Here is a 21,880-nt window from a genome sequence, read left to right as displayed (position 1 = left end):
TAAACCTAGTTAAAGGATGTTTGGGATCTAGACTTTTGGTCCTAAGCATGAAATTCACTCTGCCTGGGAGGCAGGGTCAGTCCCAAGGTAGCAGCAAGGAGGATGGCAATTGTCCAGTCAGTTTAAAATAAAAACACCAACACATCCTTTAGCTTTTGGAAAACCTAGCATGAACTAGCAGAAAATGTTTGATTCTCTCTAGGGTCTCAGGGTTTGTCTACATGGTGGGGTAATGTGCACTAAGGGGTGTGATTTCTGAAGTGCCCTCACACGTATATTAATGGGTCTGTGCAGGTGCTGCTGGTGAACACACACACATTCCCTAGAGTGCTTTAATTTAGTTCCCACCAGCCCCATCTACATGGACCCATTAACGTTCTTTAGAACACGTGAAGTCACACCACCCTCTACCATCAGTGCACATTGTGCCACAGTGTAGACCTGCCCTTTGTCTCCTTTAACTTTCTCCCCAGCCGGCTGGCACTTCAGCATCCATTACATAGTCACTTGTTTTCATACAAAGAGTTCTCAGTTGCTTACTGCCCAGACCTAGCATAACCTCCCTTGTACTGCACATTCTTTATTCAGTCTTATCTGAGCAAATGAAAGTTTTCTGTGATGGTATTTATATAGTACTTCACTATGCCCTATGAAATTCTTGCAGTCACTTTTCTCTTTGTAGCTACTTAGAACAGGGCAATTCAAGAGGAAGGATGTCTTGTGAAAGATACCCAAATGTAGTTTCTTGTCCATATTCTTTGTTTACAATTTGGAAAGTTATGTACAATATCAAAAGCATTAGTCTGCTGTTACCTGTCCCAGAAAATGGCTTCTACTATTTATTCCTTATTGTACCTGCTGCTACCCTCTAAGAAGGGATTTGGACATCAGAGGTAATTCATGGACTCTGAAGATGCATTAATGTTGCTTGCCACAGTAAATAAGCCCAGTGCTATGACTAGTTTGCTTTTATTGTACAAATTGACACACTTGTCTTTTGCTCTTAGTTAATACATGTGCCACCCTGTCTACCTGGAGTTCAGACTGCACCTTTGCACAGCAATTCCAGCTGGATTTACCTTTTTTAAAATCAGAGCTACAACTTGGGGAGTAGGCAGTGCTTAAAGAAAAATAGTACAGTAAGCAACCAACAGTGATTCTTCAAGATGGGCAAGTAGTGCAGATCCACCAAGGCAACCAACTTTTCATTGTTTCAGAACTTTGCTATAGCTTCTTGAATTGAAGGAAGAAATTCTCAAGGCAGGAGCGGAAGGACACATAGAAACAGACATGATACACCTACAGTCCCCTTGGCCACTGCTATTAGTGATACAGGTGAGGTCAGAACTAAAGAATCTGGATCTGCACCTGCAGTTGTTTTGAGGAATCAGTTCACCAGGTATCTTAGACATTGTTTCCTCACCACTTTTCCTCTCCACTAAATGCTTGTTTCAGTGACAGCTGCACTGAACTGCAAAGGCCATAGGCAACAGCCAGCTTGTGAGTCAGGGCGAATTATTCCCTACCTCCCAAACAGTGTTTGGTACTCAGAAGGAATGCCATGTTCTAGAGTCATAGCCAGATCTATCTTTGAAAGGTATATTACTAGGCATAACATCACAGCACCAGTCATCCAATGCGTCTATAGGTTTTTACAGTTATTCCTATTTGTTCCATGCATGGTAAATTCTATAGGACTTTTCAAAAGGGCTGTGAGTGTGCAGGGGGAAATCTAGTACTTTGTGCAGAAAGATTATTCAGATTCTTGAATTGCTCTATACACTACAAAGAGATGTGATGACTTGAACCTGGTTTTCATTGTATCAATATTTACTGATGAAGCGCACAGCAAGGAGAATAGTCATTCTTCATTTGTCATCAGTAGTTCAAGCCATCTAGGAATGTCTTGAAACACGGAGTGAACAAATAGCCCAGTCCTACAACTGCTTTTCTCAATAGATCTTTACTCCGAGTCAAACGCCCACTGATGCTACTGCTTTGTGAGAGCAAGGACTGCTTAGGAAAGACATTTGCAGGCTCAGACTGCAGTGAAAGGTTACTGAAGTTTTCTATTATATAAAGAAAATTTAAACTACCAGGGAGGCTTGTAAGGAAGCGACTTATTTCAATGCCCACAGGGGAGATGAGCTGTTAAAAAAAATCTGGCCCTAGGCGTTTAATACCCTACTGAGATTAGTGGGATCGCTAACACTTCAGGCTGCTTGCAGACTCAGGAAGACAGCACTCCACTGGGTCATGTTAGGAAGGAGGCTTTTTTGTAACCAGAGGGGCTATAAGCATTGATTTAAATAAGTTTAATTTCTGCAAAAGCTTAAACTGATACCAGAACAGAACCAGGAGGAACAATAATGCTGTGGAATAGAGCCCCTAGCAGGTACAGTTTTAAGTGTCACATGTTATTTATTTTATATATATAAAAATAAAGTTATATGTATGTTATGGGTCACTTATTGCTAGTCTGTTACATTTAAGCAAGCAAGGCTGACAGTATATTGCATTATTTTTATAACAAAAATTCACAGGTGCCCCAGGACCATTTTATGACAGCCACCATAAGAGATCCTTAGGAATCCCCCTCTGGTGTAAAGTTGGTTAGCCTACTGCTACACCAGCCACTGCAGGAGTCCCAGCAAAAGCATAAGGAGACTGGTCATTCAGCTGTTAGAATGCTGTAACGTAGCTTTACAAGAGAGTGTTAGAACCAGGGTGCTATGGAAGATGCCCTGACTGCAAAATTTGGCCTCATGGAAGGCCCAGTCCCTGGTCTACCTGACCACAAAAACCTCCAGCAGAGACAGATCAGGCACGTACTCCTTTTCTTTATGCTAAGACAGTGGAGCACTTGTGGCACCTTAGAGACTAACAAATTTATTAGAGCATAAGCTTTCATGAGCTACAGCTCACGAAAGCTTATGCTCTAATAAATTTGTTAGTTTCTAAGGTGCCACAAGTACTCCTTTTCTTTTTGCGAATACAGACTAACAGGGCTGCTACTCTGAAACCTGTCTTAGCATAGAAAGTCTAGAGGAGGATACACAAATCCATACCCCAATTCCCAAGAAAAGGAAGATTTAAAAAGAAACAAAAACCCAGGAAAGGTTTTGTGGCCATCTGTCTAATGTACTAGCAGAAGGGGTGTTTCACTGAACTCATGACTAGCTACCAATCCACTGATGAAGATAAGCATGGTGTGATAGCATGCTCCAACGGCATCATTTGAAAGAGTCTCTTCTACCCCATCCAAACTGGATAAGTGCCCCATGCTGAGGTGTTTGAACCATTTCAAAGTATTACACAACTGTCCTCAACTCTCCTGTTTTATGAACTGAACTTGGACCGAATCGCCACTTTGTCTGACCTTTGCACTCTTTAATTGCTATGACCTCACTTTGGTTACCACAGCAGTGTTTAAAGTCCATCAGAGAGGGGAGTATACATGCCCTGTACTCGAAACAACCCAGCCCCATTTCCACCTCACTACATGTCTGTACATTAGAGTTTCAGGAGCCTGGATTTGTTTGGTCTGACTGCAAGATGAAGCAAGTTGTCAAGACAGTGGTTCTGTGCCTGGCCCTGAGTCTAGGAAGATGCAATGAAGAAGTAACCCCAGACAACTCAGTCAACCAAGCTGCCCCAGAGGACTCATCCTCAGCAGACTGGGGCATTGGGACCATCCGAGATGGCTTTGAAACCGTTAATGGCTATTTTGACTCTTTTTTAGAGCTGCTAGGAGGAAAAAATGGGGTTTGTCAGTACCGATGTAGATATGGTAAGTGGCTTCTTTCCTTTCCATAGGGTCCTGGGGGTTCAGGCACCTGTCCTGTGAACTGGTGCACCTATTTCAGGCCTAACTAACAGTTCTTACTAATAAGATACTGGCTATCAGTTTTGGGTTTGAGCTAGAAGATGGGACGGGTGAATACAACAGATATTCTCTGGACACACAAATCTTGCACATTTTGTATCTGTTTCTAGGACTTATGACTGAATTCTGCACGTTGCTCTCCCAGCACCGTCCACACTCCATTAGCTTTCTAAATTGATACTAATGGAGGCCCTTGGCGCTGCCCCTTTAACTCTCCACTTCCTCCTCAGAATTCTTGGTGGGTTTTTCCTTTCAAACTCCCCTTTGCTTGTTTTTAAACTTACAGCCTTTCCCCTGAGCTATGATGGATTCTGTTCATGACACTTACATTGATAGAGAATTCCTTAAAACAAAGGGCAACTCAGTCTAACACTGAGTTAGCAAGTCAGAAACTAACCAGCAGGTAGGGAGGGGGTGGGGGGGCTAAATTCAATCCTGTGTTGATAACTAAGCCTGGTATAGAGAGACCACAGTGGGGAAGCTTGTACTTCCCCCACCCTAGGATGACCAAGGGCCAATTTGCCCTACACTGAAGATTAGGGGCTTCCCTAAAGGGTAAAGACTCCTTTGGACTTTTCTGCTACTGGGGCATAAGGGAAGAGAAGAGAACACGGGTGTCTTAACACACTGCAGTTCTCAGTCATCTCGGGCCCCAAAGTAGGGGATAACCCTTCAGCAGAGGGGACAAAGACACCCCAGAATAAGGGACCAACCCCTAACACACTTTGGGCTCAAATCACGAAGAAAGAAAGGACTTTGTATAACCCAATCACGCTGTTTGCTTCTTTAACATGTATCAAGTTTATACTCTTAGATTCAGCCATTCTGAGTCAGAGGAACAGCAGGTCAGCATAGGACAGATGTAACTCTGGTTTGCCCTCAGAATCCAGGGAACTTTCAGAATCAGCATCTCCCACAAGAAAGCTTTCGTTCCTGCCCATCCCGGTTTGGTTAGACAGCCAAGCCTTTGCAGGCACAAGGTGTAAGAGGTCTTTCTGGCTCTAGCTGTACAAATCTATCAGGTGGAGTTTCTAAATGACTCATACAAGCAGTAGACCAGGCAGGCCACAGCAATCTCTTGCAGCTGTCAGAGTTTAATTATTCAGTAGTTCTTAATTCTAAGATTAATAATGAGGGGAGGAGGGACCGAGAGAACTGGAGGGTAAATAAGATCTGTTGTCTCTATTACAAGAACCTTAGACACAACTGTCTGGAACAGACTGAGTGTTACTTAGGCTTTAGATTTAAAAAAAAAAAATAGTACAAGTCAGTTTGTCTTTGAGACAGAATTTAGGGGAAAGCTTCTTGGATGTAGTCTAAAATGTCCGTAGGTGAAAGCATCCTTGAATATAAACAGCCCCCTGGGAAATCAGTTGCCCTACTTGTGCTAAAGAACATAGGAGATTTGTCACAAGGAAGGTCTTACCTCTAAAGGCTGTAGGGGGAAGAGAATCTGGCAGGCAAACTGCCAACAAGCTGAGGCCAGGGCTTTGTGACAGTGGCAGCCTGTGGTCTGATGAACCATAAAGAGAGCTCTTGTGTGACAGCCATAACTGCCACTATCCTGGGAAGTGTTTAAATGTACTGGAACAGAAGACAGTTATATTCAGATTAGGTTTCACAAAGCCTTATGGTTCCAGTCCTGTAGTGTGTGTGTGTACCCAAAAGTCCCAACTACTTCAAGAGGAGTTTCAAATAGTAGGAAAGCAGTTTAGGACCTGATCCTGCATAACAATGGGCCTAATTCCCCCCTCACACAAGAGAGTCAGAAGAAAACGCTTTGACATACATGGAGATACCATGCTAAGTGAAATGAGAATCAGGTGCCCACAGAACAGAAAGTGGCTCAAATCCATGGGGAGCATAGTTCTTGTTAAAATAATTATCTACATTTAAGTGATGTTAAGGGTGAACAATTGTTAGTTTCAATAAAGGCCCAGGATGCCCTGCAAGGGGGAGAGAAGACATTTCCTTGTTAAGGTCTTTTATGCCTCCTCTAGAAGATGAAGTGCTGGAGGGAGACCCTGGGAGCCTCATGTTAAAAATTCTGCCTTCATATCAAAGGGAAGATTGCCATGAGATCCTTGCCTGACAGGTTCCCCCTTTGTCTGCCAGGATCACCTAAACCACTATCTCGGAAAGATTTCCAAAGAGCAAAATTTTGGCTTTGGAATGGACCAAATGGTAGCTATTTAAAACACCCCAGCCTTCTTTACCCACAGATGCCCTATGAGGTTTTAGCACTCAAACATCCATACCTGCCATTCAAGAATTCACAGTGGATATTTCCTGTACTATCAATAACTCTATTTTCGTCCGGAACATTTCCAGCAAAAAGAGCAGATGTTTGTTTGCTACATTATGTAACCTCCCTTCTTGTTTGTAGTCGTGAGAAAGTATTTGTTTTCCCATTTAAAGAAACAAGTAGATTCCTTCACTCTCCTCTCTGCTAGCATGTATTCCCCTGGGACGAGTGATTAGTCACAGGCTAAAGGGGAAGTTAGCATAATCCCTTGTTGAAATATTGGCAGCACATCCTGGAGGTATTTGATGATCCATGCAGTCCTACTTGTCCATGCTTTCTCCCCCAATTCAGGCATTTGAAGCTGCAAACTGGGGAGATGGGGGGAGGGGATCCAAAACCTGAGATAAAATAATTTGTTCACAGGAAGAATAAAAGCCAAATCCCTTGACCTAGGCCAGCCATCTGCAACTACATCAGGAATTAAAGATCTGGTCTCTTCTTCTCAGGGCAACTGTTACAAACTCTGCCTGCTGCTCTTTTTTTCAGCCTAGTAACGCTGCTAATAATCTGTATTGCCAAAATGAAGGTCAGGACTTACTGGTAAAGGCCATATCCATCTTATACTGATGAGAGTGTTTCATGCTCTCTGCAGTTGGAATCTCCCTTCTCCTGGCTGCCAACTGACATGGTTCTTAGTGGATTTCTCACCAGCAGAGGGCTGTATTATGGAGGACTGGGAATGCACAATGTGACATATAACCCAAAATGGGGGTGGGTGGAGGTTATGGTTATGTGGTTGTTAGCTGAAAAATATTGGGAGGGATAGTAAGGTATTTCTTTAGGCAAGTCAATGGTGAAAAACAAAGAGCCATGCTCACATTTCAGATGCCAGGCTCTGTGGGTGGGCAGGCAGGCTTTGCAGCATTTTGCATGGCATTGCCTCTTTTTCAGAGTTGTCCCAGGGACCCATTTTAACACTTAAGAGCCCTAGAAGTCATGATTTCCAGCACAGTACCAAATGGGTCTGTGTAAAAATGGGCAGTGTAGTCTAACGCACGCAGGGCTTGAGAATCCAATGCTAGGGGGCCAGTGCTGTCCCAAGTCTGTGGTGAAAGAAATAAACAGCAGGGTGACATTTTAACTCCATTGTGGAGGGCTCTATAGCAACATTTACACAGAAGTGGATGTCCCCTCTCTTTACTCCTTGAATATAGCCCAGGTGGACCATGTAGAAGTGATTGGGGGGGGCTCAGGAGGTCTGAGGCAGCTGGAATGCAGAGTCCTGTGTTCCCGAGAAGGACTCAGACAAAGGACTTGGAGCCCGGGAATGTGACCTGGAGACTCAGAGCTAGAAATAGTAACTAGACTCAGCCCAGACCCAATTGATTTAGAGACATATGGGACTCGTGTTTGGGTCCATTTACAACAGACTGGTAACTGTCCAGGAGGAGGACTGGTCCAGGTTGTAAACACTGGAATCCAGGAATGACATGGCTCTTCGTAAAGGGTTAACGATTATGGGAGGTACCACCAGGTCCTCAGGGAGCACTGTACTGTGTTTCACTTGATCTGAAAGGAGCAGCTTATGCCTCTCTTTTAAAACAAGAGCTTAGGTGGGTGATGGTCCTCTGTCTGGGGATGTCCTGGTTGTTCAGTGGAGCTAGGATGCCTATAGGAGGCTGTATTTAAGACACTCGTAGTACAACATTTCTTGTTCTTTGCTTTTGGTTTGCCAAAGAATGTGCTTACCTCTAAGTTTGACACCCCTGTAATCTCATACCTCTAACTTGTCATATTTCTCTGTCTTTCAAGGGAAGGCTCCAATGCCCAGACCGAACTACAAGCCACAAGAGCCCAATGGCTGCAGCTCCTACTTCCTTGGTCTCAAGGTACCAGAAAGTGTATGTACTGCTGCTAACACCTACTTCCCCCATGAAATAATTCACTAACCAGAATAATCAGCTAAAAAAAAATATATTAAATAGTGAAGAATGTGGTCTAGCTAGGACATGGGCTATTGGTATGATAACTATTGTATTTTTTTCCTGGCCGCAGCCAGCTCTTTGGAAAGGTGAGGATACTGCTCAAAGATTGCTGTGACAGTCAGTCATATCATATTACAGTACTAAATTGTCTGCCTGGATCTGCCAAGGAGATGGCTGTCTGCGATGGCAAGTGAAGGAAAATGTAATTTTAAGGATATCCATTTAATTTACTATCTGATTTGCTAACCAGAAGAGCAATCAGCTCCCAAATGTTGATGGCTTTGGCTTGCAATGGATGAATAATCCTGTCAATAGGAATTATATATGTGAATGAATATGAAATTCCAGTTGTCTTAGTATTTATTGGAGGATAAAGTATACTTAGCAGATAAATGCAGGAGAAGCAAATGATTGCATCAGGGAAGCAGTTCAGAAGGTACATGGCAATCCATGCCTTGGCTACGGAGTGCTGGTGCAATAGAACCCACTTAATGAAAACCCAGATAAGTATCATGCACTTTTAACTGGGTCCATCACCAGGAAACATTCAGTGTAAGGCAGTTCAATTACTGGAAGCTTAGAGATAAATGGCAATGCCTGGTGTTCCCTCTAAAGCCTATTTACGGGTGCAAATTGGTATTTGCTGTCATAAATCTCCCACTATGTAGCCCTTTGGTCCCTTTCTACTGCTCTCTTCCTCAATATCGAGTACTAAATTCAACTCGTTCCAGGCTCTGTATCATGGTTATTTTTAAAGCAATTAATGAAATCAAAGTTAATCTATAGCATGAGAATGGTTCCTTTAAGAGCCGGCCTGGCTAATTAGCCTATTTCTGTTTCCACCAGGGTCTGCACCAATTAAGATTCTGTTAAAAAAAAATCCCTTGTGGGCTATTTTTGAAGTTATATTAGTTCCTTAAACTGGACGTCATCACAAACCTCTCTAGAGGCTTCTGTCATCTCCTGCATGAATATGCATTCATGAGTGTTAGAAGCAAGGAGGGGAAACTAGACCCCTACTGCTGGGATGTGGAAGAGAAACAGTTTCTAATAAGTAATTTAGAAAATAAGAACTTCATGCCCATCTTGATATGAACAGGCCCATGTGCAACTCATGGCTATTACTAGGAACACCACACTCACTAATGGGAGAGTATAAACCAAAAATCCAAAGTGTATTTGTCCTTGACCTTACAGCTCTGTTTGTTAGAACTACAGCATTAACACTGGAATTGTATAGCAGAAGCTTTGGGGAAAGAGGGGCATCACCACCACTGGAGAGAAGGATAGACCCTTCACTAAGTACAATGCCTGAGCAGTGCTGTCTTCCCTTTCTCTTCCTCTGCCTCCAGTTGGATTTAGGTATCCCTGCCATGACTAAGTGCTGTAACCAGCTGGATGTTTGTTATGACACTTGTGGAGCGAACAAATACCGCTGTGATGCTAAGTTCCGCTGGTGCCTCCACTCCATCTGCTCAGATCTCAAACGGAGCCTTGGTTTTGTCTCCAAGGTTGAAGGTGAGTTTTTGCCGAAGCCACTCTTGTGGGAGCCAGGTGGCTCCAGCTCCATTTTCCAGAGGAGTGGTAGCAGGGGGTCCTTTTCCTACAATATGGCAGCAGGTTTTGCTGCAACTGCAATAGGACATAGCACTGCCACAGCTGAGCGGCAATCACGTGAGAAATACACTTTGATCAAAAGGCTGAGCTAGCCCTAACTTTTGCTTGAACATTGCTTCCTTCCTCTCTAAAACAGAGCTGTCCCAGACAATTACCTAACATGCTTTTATGTTTGAAGTTTATTGATATTTTAAAAATAAAACAGTCCCAAGCTATTCATTTTTATCTTAGGGTGGGATTTTCAGAGCCACCTATGGAGATTATCAGTTATTACTTTCCAATGGGCATTGGGTGTCTAAATCCCTTAGGCAGATTTAAAAGTCTCAGTGTTAATGTTTTAGAAAGGGATTACATTTTTCCACAGTATTTAACTTTATGACAAAAGGTTCTTATTAACAATACATTTATAAGCCCCAATTTCAAGGTTCAAACTCTCAACCATTCTTGATTTGGGTTGAGTTGAAGCTGGCCATATGGGCTGCCTCCTCTTCTTTATTAATGTTTACATCCGAGTAAAGACACTGTGGGGGAGGGGACAAGGAGAATGAGACACCATAGAGGGTAGTGCCACTGAGATGCCAACACCCACCCAACTGATGTTCTCTTAATCCTGAAATAGAGACAAAAATCATCTCCCAGCTGCCCCAATGTCTGAGAAACAGAGGTTGGCTGAAAAGCAGTTGGCTGAAGCTAAATACAGATTCCTTCACAAATCAAGTGAAAGTTACAGGCACATCTCAGTGGCTTGAGTGCAGGGCGGGTGTAAGGATATTTTGCGCCCTACATGAAGCTTCCACCTTGTGCCCCCACTCCTCCTCCCCTGGGACTCTCACACAATTGACACAAAGTATTAGCGAAATGATGCAGCAGCAATTGCCAGAGTCTTAGATCTGAAACAGCTCAACAAAAATAGTTAGCCTCAGTCGACAAACGCCGAAAACTAGTAAACCTAGCACTATAACCAGCCTGTCAGAACGGGTAACAGCTGTGCATGACGGGAAAAATGACATCATTGCCACTTTGTACCATAGTGAAGCAGTACGCTTGTCCCACCCACCACCGACACACTCCCCGAAACACAGCCCTCCCCAGAGCCCCCCAGCATACAACCCCCTGAGCCTGGCAAGGCACACAGCATCCCCCCCCCAAAACCTGGGCCAGTGCACTCCACAGTCCCCTGCCTGGCCAGCTTGGCCCGCTGGTTCCACTCCTCCCCCGCAAAGCCTAGCCCAGCACACAAAGATCCCCCCCAGACAGGCACACAGCCCCCCCTTCACAGCGCCCAGCCAGACACGCAGCCCCCCCCCTTGACCCCTCTCTGCCTTCTCCCCCCCAGCACACAGCACCCCCTCCCCGTCTGCCTTCTCCCCCCTCAGCTCTGCTCGGCACACAGCTGAGTTCTGCTCCTATCTCCAGAGTGTGGCACGCAGCCCCCTCCAGCCCAGCTCGCCCGTGCCTCAGCCTGGCAGGCCCACAGGACCCTGCCCCCCACTCCAGAGCTTGGCATACAGCCTCCACACACACACACACACCCCCGCTTCTCCCCCAGCCCAGCCAGCCACGCCATGCCGCCCCTCCCCCCAGAGCCTGGCACACAGGGTCCCTCCCCCAGCCCCCAGCACCAGCCGGCCCCTGCCTCCCCTCCATGGGGCACAGCCCCCCAGGCAGCACATGGAGCCCCTTTCCCAGCAGCCTGAGCCTTCCCCCTCGCCCTGACCCCCACAGCCCAGGCACCCAGCGCTCCCTCCCTGCCACCCACCTCACCTCCTCGGGTCCAGGGGAGCCGGGGCTGGGCATGGGGCAAGCAATCGGCACAGCAGGGCGACCCCAAGCCCTCTGCCCGGCCGCCTCCCACCTGCCAGGTCATTGCCACTCATCCTGCCGGAGCCCTTTTTGGCGACCCCCAACCTTGGTGCCCTAGGTGGCCGCCTAGTGGTTACACTGGCCCTGCTTGAGTGTATATCACCTTCCTAGAATGGTGGAGTTTAAATTAGAAACACAGTACACGCAGCTTTCCTCCTCCTCCTCCTGCCAGCAAATCTCATGTGGCTTCTGAGAGGGGAGGCCGGGCTACATTTGAAATTAGATAGACCTAGCTACATCATTCAGGGGTGTGAAAAATGTCATGCCCTGTGCAACATAACCTAACTCCTACTGTAGACACAGCTAGGTTGATGGAAAAAACTCTTCCATCAACCTAGCTACGACTTCTCAGAGAGATGGATTAACTACATTGGAAAACCCCTTCCATTGACATAGGACCTAAACTACAGTGCTGCTGAAGCACCATAGCTGTGCCGCTGTAGTGTAGATATATCCCTAGCGTGCTAGCCACAGGAGGCTCATTGAATTGGGAAGGGAGGGAAGTGCTATGCTTCTCCACTTGCTCCTGAAATACCTCCGAGTGCACCTCTTCATGTCACTGGGCCTCCTTTGTGGTAGTGCCACATGGCAGGTGTTCACAGTCCCCATATTAATGTTCCTCAGACTCCTTCTTGTGCAGTTGTCCAGAATATGCTCCGAGACTGACTGCCCAGGACCTTATGATTGTTTGCTGAAACCAAATTTCCTTAATAAACGTTCTTAATCAAAAGATTAATGTGACTCTAAACTATGAAACACTGGTGCAGTCATAATACACTGCTAGGAAGTCCAGTAAATTAGGTTCTTGCTACCTCCATGTCTGTCTTTTTAAAAAAAAAAACAACAACAAAAAATAAAACCAAAACATTAAAACCCTGAGCTCTCATGACTGACTTTTTTAGGGTAGCCATTCCTGAACCGTTTGTCTGATTTTGTTCAAAGTTGGTAGAGAAATTTGAACCCTGTCTCAGAAGTAGCCTACCAATTTTGAGGCTATGACATGACCATTTTTGTGAATTTCAGGAGGTGACCAAAAGTAGAAATATTTACTAGAAACAGCTGTAAACTTAGCTAGGAATCAGCTCCTGGCACTTTAATACAATACAGGCAATATTAACAGAGTAGGGACAATTTGAGAAGCAATAAGTAATTGGGACTTCACCTCTATTGTGAGTGTGTATCGGATAGTCAAGGCAATGGACAGTCTAGTGATCCTGTTGGGTTAATTGCACTACTTGTGCACTCAAAGAGTGACGATGGCCAGAAATGCCTTTGTTCATCTTCAGTTAGCCCAGAGACTGTGTCACATCCCTTCATCATATCCTGGCTGGACTTCTGCAATTCACCTTACTTGGGACAGGTTTCAGAGTAGCAGCCATGTTAGTCTGTATTCGCAAAAAGAAAAGGAGTACTCGTGGCACCTTAGAGACTAACAAATTTATTTGAGCATAAGCTTTCGTGAGCAGCTGTAGCTCATGAAAGCTTATGTACTCCTTTTCTTTTTACCTGGGACAGTTGGCAGAGGCCACATGGAAGTTACAATTCATTATACTGAAACCCAGCTGCTAACTGAAATGAATTGGTGGGGCGCATTTCAATGAAAAACTGCGCTGGTTCCTGATCCAATTCTGGATCCAGTTCAAGGTGCCAATCCTGATCTGCAAGGCAATTAATAGCTGAGACCTACATGTCCTGCTGACAACTTCTCCCTCCACCTTCCAACAAGGCATAGGTGACAGGTATGGACACTGAAGTTCATGGTTATCTAGATGAAATTCCTGTGGACTGCAGACAAAGTATTCTGAGTGAAGTGTATCCATGCTGTGGAGCTCCCTGGCACCAGAAAACAGCCACATAAACAAGCATGCATGGGTTATAGACAAAGATGAGGTGAAGAGAGAATTTGGGTTTCTTTGGCAGAATCAATGTGAACCTTCCTTTCTCTGCAGTGCTTAGATACTTCAGACAAAGGCATATTAAAAACACAGACAGATTTATATAGGACTAAGTATCCTTTGTGGTTAAACAAATTAAAAAAAAACAAAAAACAATAACCTAATTTGGAAAGATAGTGAGATAGTAGTTTGAGTCTAGGAGGGAGCTCAGCATTGGAAGGCATCACAAATGTGTGTTGAAAACTGATTTGGAGGAGAGTGCTTGGAACGCAAGTAGTAAGAGACTGGCCTAAGCAGATTACAGCTTGCTAGCAGGTGCAAAGCCAAAAATGGGAAAGAAAGACAAATGGGGCAGTTTGGAAAGAGGATTGGAAGGAGTTTAAGGATTTGGCTGCGGTTAGTGCTCCTGGGATTGGGATAATCCTGTGTCAGATTAATGAACAAAAGGAAAATTGGCAAAGCTGGTTGGATCAGTGGGCAGGAAGAGGCGCTCCCGGAGCTGAGATGCAAAGAGATGAGCAGAGAAACACCCATTCTGGGCATAGATTTGGACTGCTTAGTGGCTGAGTTGCAGTGTAGCATGCTAGACCACTTGCGAACTGTGATGGAAGCAGCAATCTCTGTCCCTGGGGACTTGTGTTTGCAAGGGACACTTTCACAATCCCTAGCTCCATGAGTAGCTCAGAAGTTGCTGTGAACAGCCCTCCTCAGTCAGAGGTCACTAGATGTGAGGTTCTGAGTGACTGAGGCAGATAATGGGGGTGGGGGGGAAGAAATGTGGGATATTTTCCCCTCAAAAGGTTACTGACTGTGCAGATCCAAATTTACTAGCACAGGTGTTCAGAACTCTGCCTATCTTTTTTTTTCCATTCTCTCTAGTGACTGAGCCCATGTCTACCTTAGCAGCACTTCGGCAGTGTAACTATATTGGTAAACAGTACTGGCCAAACACTCCGAATATGGATGCTGATTTGGCGACATAGCTTATTCCAGTCCCTCGCCACATGAAACAAGCTACACTGGTAAAAGTGCAGTTTTGTCAGTATAACGGTCTACAGTACAGGCTTTTACTGAGACAGCTGTATCAGAGATCATATTTCTTCAGACAGCTATGCTGGGAGAAGTCCATAGTGTAGACTGATCCTCTGAAAAACCTGTTTTAATGCTTTTGTCCTGACACCCGCTGCCATTAATGGGCACTACTCATCAATGATTTTAAAAGGGACATGGTGACAGGGCCAACTCTAGACATCCAGAGGCCAGATCATTTATTATTATTACATCCTTCCCCCACCAATGTTGGAGCACAGCACAGAAAACAGTCTTTTCCATTTTTCTGTCATTTGCTGTTGCTTCCATTAAGTCTGTGGCCCCGAGATAGATTATTCTGCCCTCCCTGATGAGCGTTCTTCTTAAGGTTTCTCTTGGGCACTCTGATTTCCTCACACCGGTTAGTATCCCCTTAACAGCTTCAAGAGGGAGGTGGGAGGGGTCTGTGTGCTTCCATCTGAAGTACATGTCCCAAACATGCCCAGTGCTGGCTTTTGATTCTGATAGAAACAAGCTGCTTGGAGATTTCTTGGATCTCTTCCCAACCAATGCCCATATCAAAAAGTTACATTTCCTGTTTTCAGTGATCCCCTGACAATTTGTCAGCTCATGCCCCCCTCCCAGACAAAGGCTACTACAGTGGTAAAAATCCCACACTCTCAACTGGGAACTCGCCTGCAACAAATCCCAGAGAAAGCCGACACTCAGGATTTCAACGCTCCCATGGCCCTTATTTTTAAACAGTGATGATTTACAATGTATAGATTTTTAAATAAAGAGAGCAGTGTAATGTGTTCAATGGCAGGGTACAAGATGTCAAAAGTTAGGCCTGCCAACTGAAGGACAGTCCTTTAAAATAGTATTTATACAACATTGAACCCTCTTAGAGGGTCTAACCCATGATATGCTCCTTAAAAGTGTTCCCCTTGCATTTCCCAGCATGGTTACAGCATTTCTCACAAATGGTATGTAGCCTCCCTGGCTGGGTCCCCATGTGCAGCCAGCCAGCGACAAGGTGGTTAAGGGGTCACTAATTTGTTTTCCCAAACCTAACACCTAATTAAGATGAATGGGGAAGCTGCCTCTCTTGAGTGCTGCTATTGCAGACTTGAAAAAACAGAGCCTCTCTCCACTGGTTTCCTGTCTCATGACTAGGATTAAACATTTATAGAGAAGTACCAAAGCACAGCAACAAGTTAAAAAGAACAAAGAGATAGGCCTAGGCCCGAGAATCTTATTGCTGAGGTGCATTAACCCTCCACCCCCACAAGCTCCTCACATCTTCAAGGGTCAACACAAACCCTACCTACAACTCTGCTTTTGTTGGTTTTGATAGCCCTTTATCAGAGGGTTCTGTTTGAGCGCCCTCTGCTGGCTGAGTGTGCCCTGACAGGCCATGACTACACGCTTCCCTCAAGGACCTCAGTAGTTACTCCAAAGACAGCTTTTAAAACATAGCAATTGCCTCTCCTGCATATTTGCTTATTAATATTTAGAATAACTCCTCCCAGTCTTAAAGCAGACCCTCAATGTCACCACTTAAAGTCCTAGTCATCCCCTTTTGCTCTGTGCCAGGTTCTTCAGATGCTCAGCTCCCTTTTCCTGAGCGCAAGTCCTCAGGGTTCCTTCATAAGTAAAAGCAGTCAACCAAAGTGATATCCTCCTCTCCCAGGGTAATCACTACAGGAGCTCACTGCTCTCTTCAAGGCCTTCCCTAAGCTCCTCTCACAGCCCCTTTCTAGGGGCTGCCTCTCTACAGCTCTCCTCTTAACCTTTAATTGGGGTGTTGCCTTGACCCTCATTAGAGGCAACCTAGGTTAACCTGCCTACTCATCAGGGGAGCAGGGCTACTTCACTTAAAGGGCCAGCCTCTCTGTGACACCTTTCCTCACAATCAGTTCCCATTACTACTCTTCCTTGTATGCCTGATTCAAAGCCCAATGAAGTGAATAGAAATACTCCCATTGACTTCAATGGATTTGGCCTAATCTACACTAGGAATTTTCCTGGATTACAGCCATTGGTGGCCAATAGCCAGTGTAGTTGCATCACTGCAGCCCCCCAGTGTAGACTGGGTAAACCCAATCAGTTACAATTTGCACCAAGACAGGTTAGCCTCATTTCAAGCAGGGGTAAGCTCCACCAATGCTTTACTTGACTGCACTAAGGGTTGCACAAGCACAGCTGAACCTGTGGTCTTATCTACACTTGAAAGACAACACAGATTAAGGTAGGATGTGAATTTAAAGCACAACAGTTACTGGTGAATTTGTTAGTCTCTAAGGTGCCACAAGTACTCCTTTTCTTTTTTCGAATACAGACTAACACAGCTGCTACTCTGAAACCTGGTGAATAACTCCAGGTGTAGAAAGAAAAGGAGTACTTGTGGCACCTTAGAGACTAACAAATTTATTAGAGCATAAGCTTTCGTGAGCTACAGCTCACTTCATCGGATGCAGGCCCTCGTTCTCCTCTCAGTCTCAGCTTGTTCTTAGGAAGCTTAATAGAAGGCACAATCTCGCTTCTCACCTGTCAGCCATCATCTCTTTCACATCCCTTCTTGCAATCCACCTCTTCAATGAGTCACCCCCACTCCTGAACTGTTGTCCTGTATCTCTTCTTGTGTCTTACTTAGATTTTAAGTGCTCAAAGGCAGGGAATGTTTCTCTATATACATATGTGCAGAGTACCACGTACATTTATGGTCCTATATATTTTATACTCCCCAGACCCAATTAAGTAAAACAAGAGAAGAGATTTTTCTGGGGAGCTCTGAAGTAACACAGAGGGGGATCAGGAAGGCTGTTCCAGGTGGCAGGAGTTACAGTGGCAGAACTGCAGAGAAATAGCCAGAGGAGCTGAGATGAGGGACTAGAGAGAGACGGACTATTACCAAGTCTGTTTCTGAACAACTGATTTTATTGTCTTCAGCCCATCAGGGAAAATGACCACCCTGTGGCATTTAGTATTAACTCATTTATCAACCTGACTGGGGAGTTCAATAGTGAGCCTCTTGTTAGAGTTGCCAACCCTGCAGGATTGTCGCAGAGTCTCCAGGAATTTAATATTAATCTTTAAACTAAAGATTGTGTCATGTGATGAAACCTCCAGGAATACATCCAACCAAAACTGGTAACCCTAACTCCAGGCTGCTTGACATTTTAACTACTGTGTCATCTGGCTCTGCTCAGAGAAGGTCTAGATAACACCCGTGTCAAAAGCTGATGACCACTGGCACCTTGTTTACACTATTGCTCCCACCAGGGGACTGTAATGGTAATATAGCCATGTGAGAAATAGCTTGTGGGTAAAAGCTTAGTTTAGACAAGCCATGGTCAAATGGAGGGGCTGAGAAGTAGGCAGTAGCTGATACAGAGAGATCTTTTGAGAAGCTCACTTGTTATGCTTCCATACACAAAGAGCATAATGTACTTTCAACAAGAAAAAACAAAAGGAAAGTCTAAGAGAGAGCACAGCTGTTAGAGACTGGACTGCAGCAACACTGGGAACAAAATGGCTTCTAAATCCAGCAGACAGGGAGAAATAGAACTGTACACAAAGGCAAAAAGACATTGCTGTACCCCACACAATCCACAACTGGTTGGGAGGCCAGTCCTGGTGCTGTTTTAATCAGCAATGAAAGTGTGAGACTACTGCTTACATGTCTGTTCTTTTCCCTCCTGACAGCTTGTGAATCTGTAGCAGATACAGTGTTTAACACTGTCTGGACTCTGGGCTGCCGACCCTTCATGAACAGCCAAAGAAGCGCCTGCATTTGTAATGAGGAAGAAAAAGAGGAACTTTGAAGAGCAGAGACCTCTGGCCAGAGATAACCTCATGCATCCCCTCTATGATGCAGCTCTTTAGCAAGCCATTTTCCATCAGCCCTCTGAAATGGAGAAGTTATGATAGTATGGGGCAGGAGGAGCAGATTTTTGCACTGTGTATAATGCATCAGTTACAGCTTTGGGGTGGAGGGGTGCAGTCAGAGGCAGTGACAGCTACTGCCTACCTCAGATCCAATCTAACAGCCCCATCTCTTTCCAGGTGTATCATTGTGGGTTATTTTAAAGCTAATTTTCTATTGAGACCGATTAAGATGAGCAAACAGAATGCAATGCAGACAGTAATAAGTAGTTTCTGCAGCAGATATACATGTGTATAACAACTTCATCTCCCAGAATCACTGATACACCCTGCAAAACAAGTTTTCCCACTAGCCATCAAAGTTCCAGTCACTAGATACATCTTTTAAATAAATTATTCAAATACATGAGATGGGCTGAGCCACAATATCGGGGGGGCGGGGTGGAAAAATTCATCCCATTCTGGGGTTTTGGTTCAGACCCGTTATTTACACACATACAAACTACCCCGCTTATCTGAAATATTTAGAGCCTCCCCAAACTGTTCAGATAACCAAGGATTTTTGTTTGCTAAGAGAATGATTTATGGCTTGGGACATGGCCAAATATTAGCCAAGAGGATTTTGAGTAGTTCCAATACACGTGTGCACACAAAAGGTAGACTGGGACAAAGACCATCCACACTATACACTCTGATACACATATAGGACTTTGCCCATAATTTCCACAGCAGAGGAATAAGCTTTCCCCTCCACCCCGCAATTCCATTCAGCTGTACCTGTTTATTTTCCTGCTTCATAATTTAAAACCAAAGGGAAAAATTACATTAGTCTCCAGTAAGCACCTTCAGCAGTGTCCTTTTAAGGGGAGGGGGAATTTACAGGAGGCAAAGAGTTGGATTTGATGGGACTTTGGGAAATCTTCAGGCATCCTTGTAGAATGGTACTGTACAGGCTACGTTTGGTAAGGCAGGGCTTGGTTTCACCCCTCTCCTTTGGATAGGGACATGGCTAACTTAAAGAGATGAACAATCCCAGAGAATTTATTTTTTCAAACTTGTTTACGATCTAAATATGTTAAAGGATTCTCTTATAGACTTTAAAAACTCCCCCCAGGAAATTTTGTTGGGGTTTGTTGTTGCAGCTGCTGCAAGGGAGTTTCTACCAAGCTGTCAGATTTCAGAGTAGCAGCCGTATTAGTCTGTATCTGCAAAAAGAAAAGGAGAACTTGTGACACCTTAGAGACTAACAAATTTATTTGAGCATAAGCTTTCGTGAGCTACAGCCCACTTCATCAAAAGCTTATGCTCAAATAAAATTGTTAGTAGAAAGAAAAGGAGGAGTTGTGACACCTTAGAGACTAAGATGTGTGCACCATACAAGATAAGTGGATCTAAAACATGCCTCTGTGTGTGTGTGTATATATATATATATATATATATATATATATATATATATATATATATACACACACACACACACACACACACACTTATTTTACACAGATATATACACACACACTCTCCCCATCTTCCATTCACTTTTACACATTGCACAGTGGAAGTTACAACACTGTTTTTTTTTTTTTTTTTGACAGATTCTGTTTTAGTTATATCCTTGCTGGCATACATGTTTAAACTGATACATTTAGCAGTAAGTTATTTAAATTACTGTCCCTGTTTTTGCCAGGCTTATTGGCTGCACATTGGAAAGTGTTATACATGTGACCTACATGGTCTGCCACAACCGGAGGCTATTGTTAGAAAACATGAGACTAAGGTAATAAAAAGTGATAGCACTGAGTTGTGTGGGGATTCCCCACCTCCCTTTGGAAGGGCCATTTTTATCTTACCAGTGCAAATTAGAGGTTCCTCTCAGCAGGTAATAAGCCATTGGCCAGCAAGTATTACAGTGCCAAAGTTCATCCCAGTAGCCATCAGAATGTTTCCTGCAGAAAGAACCTGATTGTCAGCCCTAGTTTGTCTGGAGCGGAAGGGGTAGGGGGAGTTGTGTGGGAGGAAACATTTCTGGATTCAGACATTAAGAACTTTATATTCCATTGTTAATTCTAAATGTCAGTTTATATGTACAATTAAGTATCACTTGCAAAAATATCTTATTTATGTTCAGTAGCTGCCTTTAAATTGAAGATCTCTACAGTGACACATTAGAGCTGACCCAAGCAAGCAATGACATGCTAGATTATGACAAAATGGATAAACAAGAGGTTTTTAACTGAACCTTTCCATCCAAGCTTTGGTACTTTGAGGATATCAAAAATAAAAATATTTCCTTTAGATCTACGTAGCACCTTTCATCCCCAAAGGACTTTACAAACTGCAGCCGATACATGGAAGACCATTGAGCCTGCATTTTTCAGTGTAGTTTCCTATTACTGACTTGGGGGGAAAAAACACCTTAATTATTTTTGGATGAAGCTTTTGAAATATCTTATGAGAAGATCCAAACAAGAATATCTAGGAGTAGATGTGCTACGTGAAATAAGACAACTCAAGAGTTCTACAGCCTAGCCAGAGATCATTGATAAGTCACTGAAATACAACCACTCTGGCTGCTTAGCTTCACACAGCTGTTTAGAGTGAGGTGAACTGAGAGTAATCTATGTTCACTACAGTTCAACATGCTAAAACTTGCAACCTCTTTACTCTCACCCCCAATGGATGCATGAAGGGAATGACCCTGTGCTCCCCTCAGCTGCCCCTCCCAGCTTTTTATATGGGTTGAAGTACTTATAGTTCTTGTTTACAAATGACCCAGTTAAAGTCTTCCCTCCAATTAAAATGCTTCTGTACAAGACTCAGCATCTCAGAGCATGCTTCTCACAGTGTAGTGAGGCACTGCAGCTACTCTACCTCAGCCTCCCACCACGCTCTTCAGCCCACCCTGGCCAGAGTGATGACTTGGGCCTCCAGACAAACAGCATCCAAGGGTTCAACCCCTCCCAGGGTAAGAGAGTCCTTTAGAGAAAGTCCAAAAAGAGCACAAAACAAAGGAATCTTCACCCAGCTCCTTCCTTAAGGTCCCAGCTACCACAGCCTGTTTCAACACTCACTAACAGGTACCTGGGCTCCGAGCCCCTCACCAATGAAGCCCAGGCCCATCCTCTTGCAAAGGACTCTAGCCAGCCACACTCCTCAGGCAGTTTCTGACTGAGCATCTTACTGCAGGCTAGGAACACTTTGTTCCTCTCCCTAATCAGCTCTTCACAGCTGGGTTTTCCTCCACTTAAGTCCCACATCCTGCACAGGTATAGCAGGGCAGGACTAATTGAACAGGACTGACTGGCTCTAAGCCTCCTGATCCTTAAAGGAGCAGGCCAGCCTGTTACAGCTTCCTATGGGATCCCCTGCATTTTCACTGAAATCATAATAGTAGGGGTAACTGGTACAATGAATTAGCCTTTTATTCCTGGAAATCTGGGTTCAGACTCTGACTTACTGTATGACTTCTGTG

The 21,880-nt window shown here is 44.4% G+C and overlaps 1 protein-coding gene and 1 long non-coding RNA gene across 3 annotated transcripts; one reads left to right on the top strand and one right to left on the bottom strand.

The window, feature by feature from the left end:
- Positions 1-3,424: 3,424 nt before the first annotated feature.
- On the top strand, positions 3,425-19,700 carry PLA2G12B (phospholipase A2 group XIIB). Of its 2 annotated transcripts, none has more exons than XM_038411808.2 (4): positions 3,425-3,790; positions 7,944-8,032; positions 9,469-9,634; positions 18,229-19,700. In XM_038411808.2, the coding sequence occupies exons 1-4, from the start codon at positions 3,556-3,558 to the stop codon at positions 18,345-18,347; spliced, it is 609 nt and encodes a 202-aa protein (XP_038267736.1). In that variant the 5' UTR covers positions 3,425-3,555; the 3' UTR covers positions 18,348-19,700. The 2 variants fall into 2 exon arrangements, with proteins under 2 accessions (XP_038267736.1, XP_038267737.1); XM_038411809.2 differs by having other exon boundaries at positions 3,427-3,790; positions 7,944-8,020.
- On the bottom strand, positions 18,983-21,646 carry LOC122461197. Its single transcript, XR_006282998.1, has 3 exons — positions 21,490-21,646; positions 20,259-20,354; positions 18,983-19,613 (listed from the first exon to the last, which is right to left on the bottom strand). It is a non-coding gene; the product is annotated as an uncharacterized LOC122461197 (long non-coding RNA).
- Positions 21,647-21,880: the final 234 nt, after the last annotated feature.

This window comes from Dermochelys coriacea, chromosome 7 (assembly GCF_009764565.3).
Source record: "Dermochelys coriacea isolate rDerCor1 chromosome 7, rDerCor1.pri.v4, whole genome shotgun sequence".
NCBI lineage: Eukaryota > Metazoa > Chordata > Testudines > Dermochelyidae > Dermochelys > Dermochelys coriacea.
This window is presented reverse-complemented; position numbering and strand designations above follow the sequence as displayed.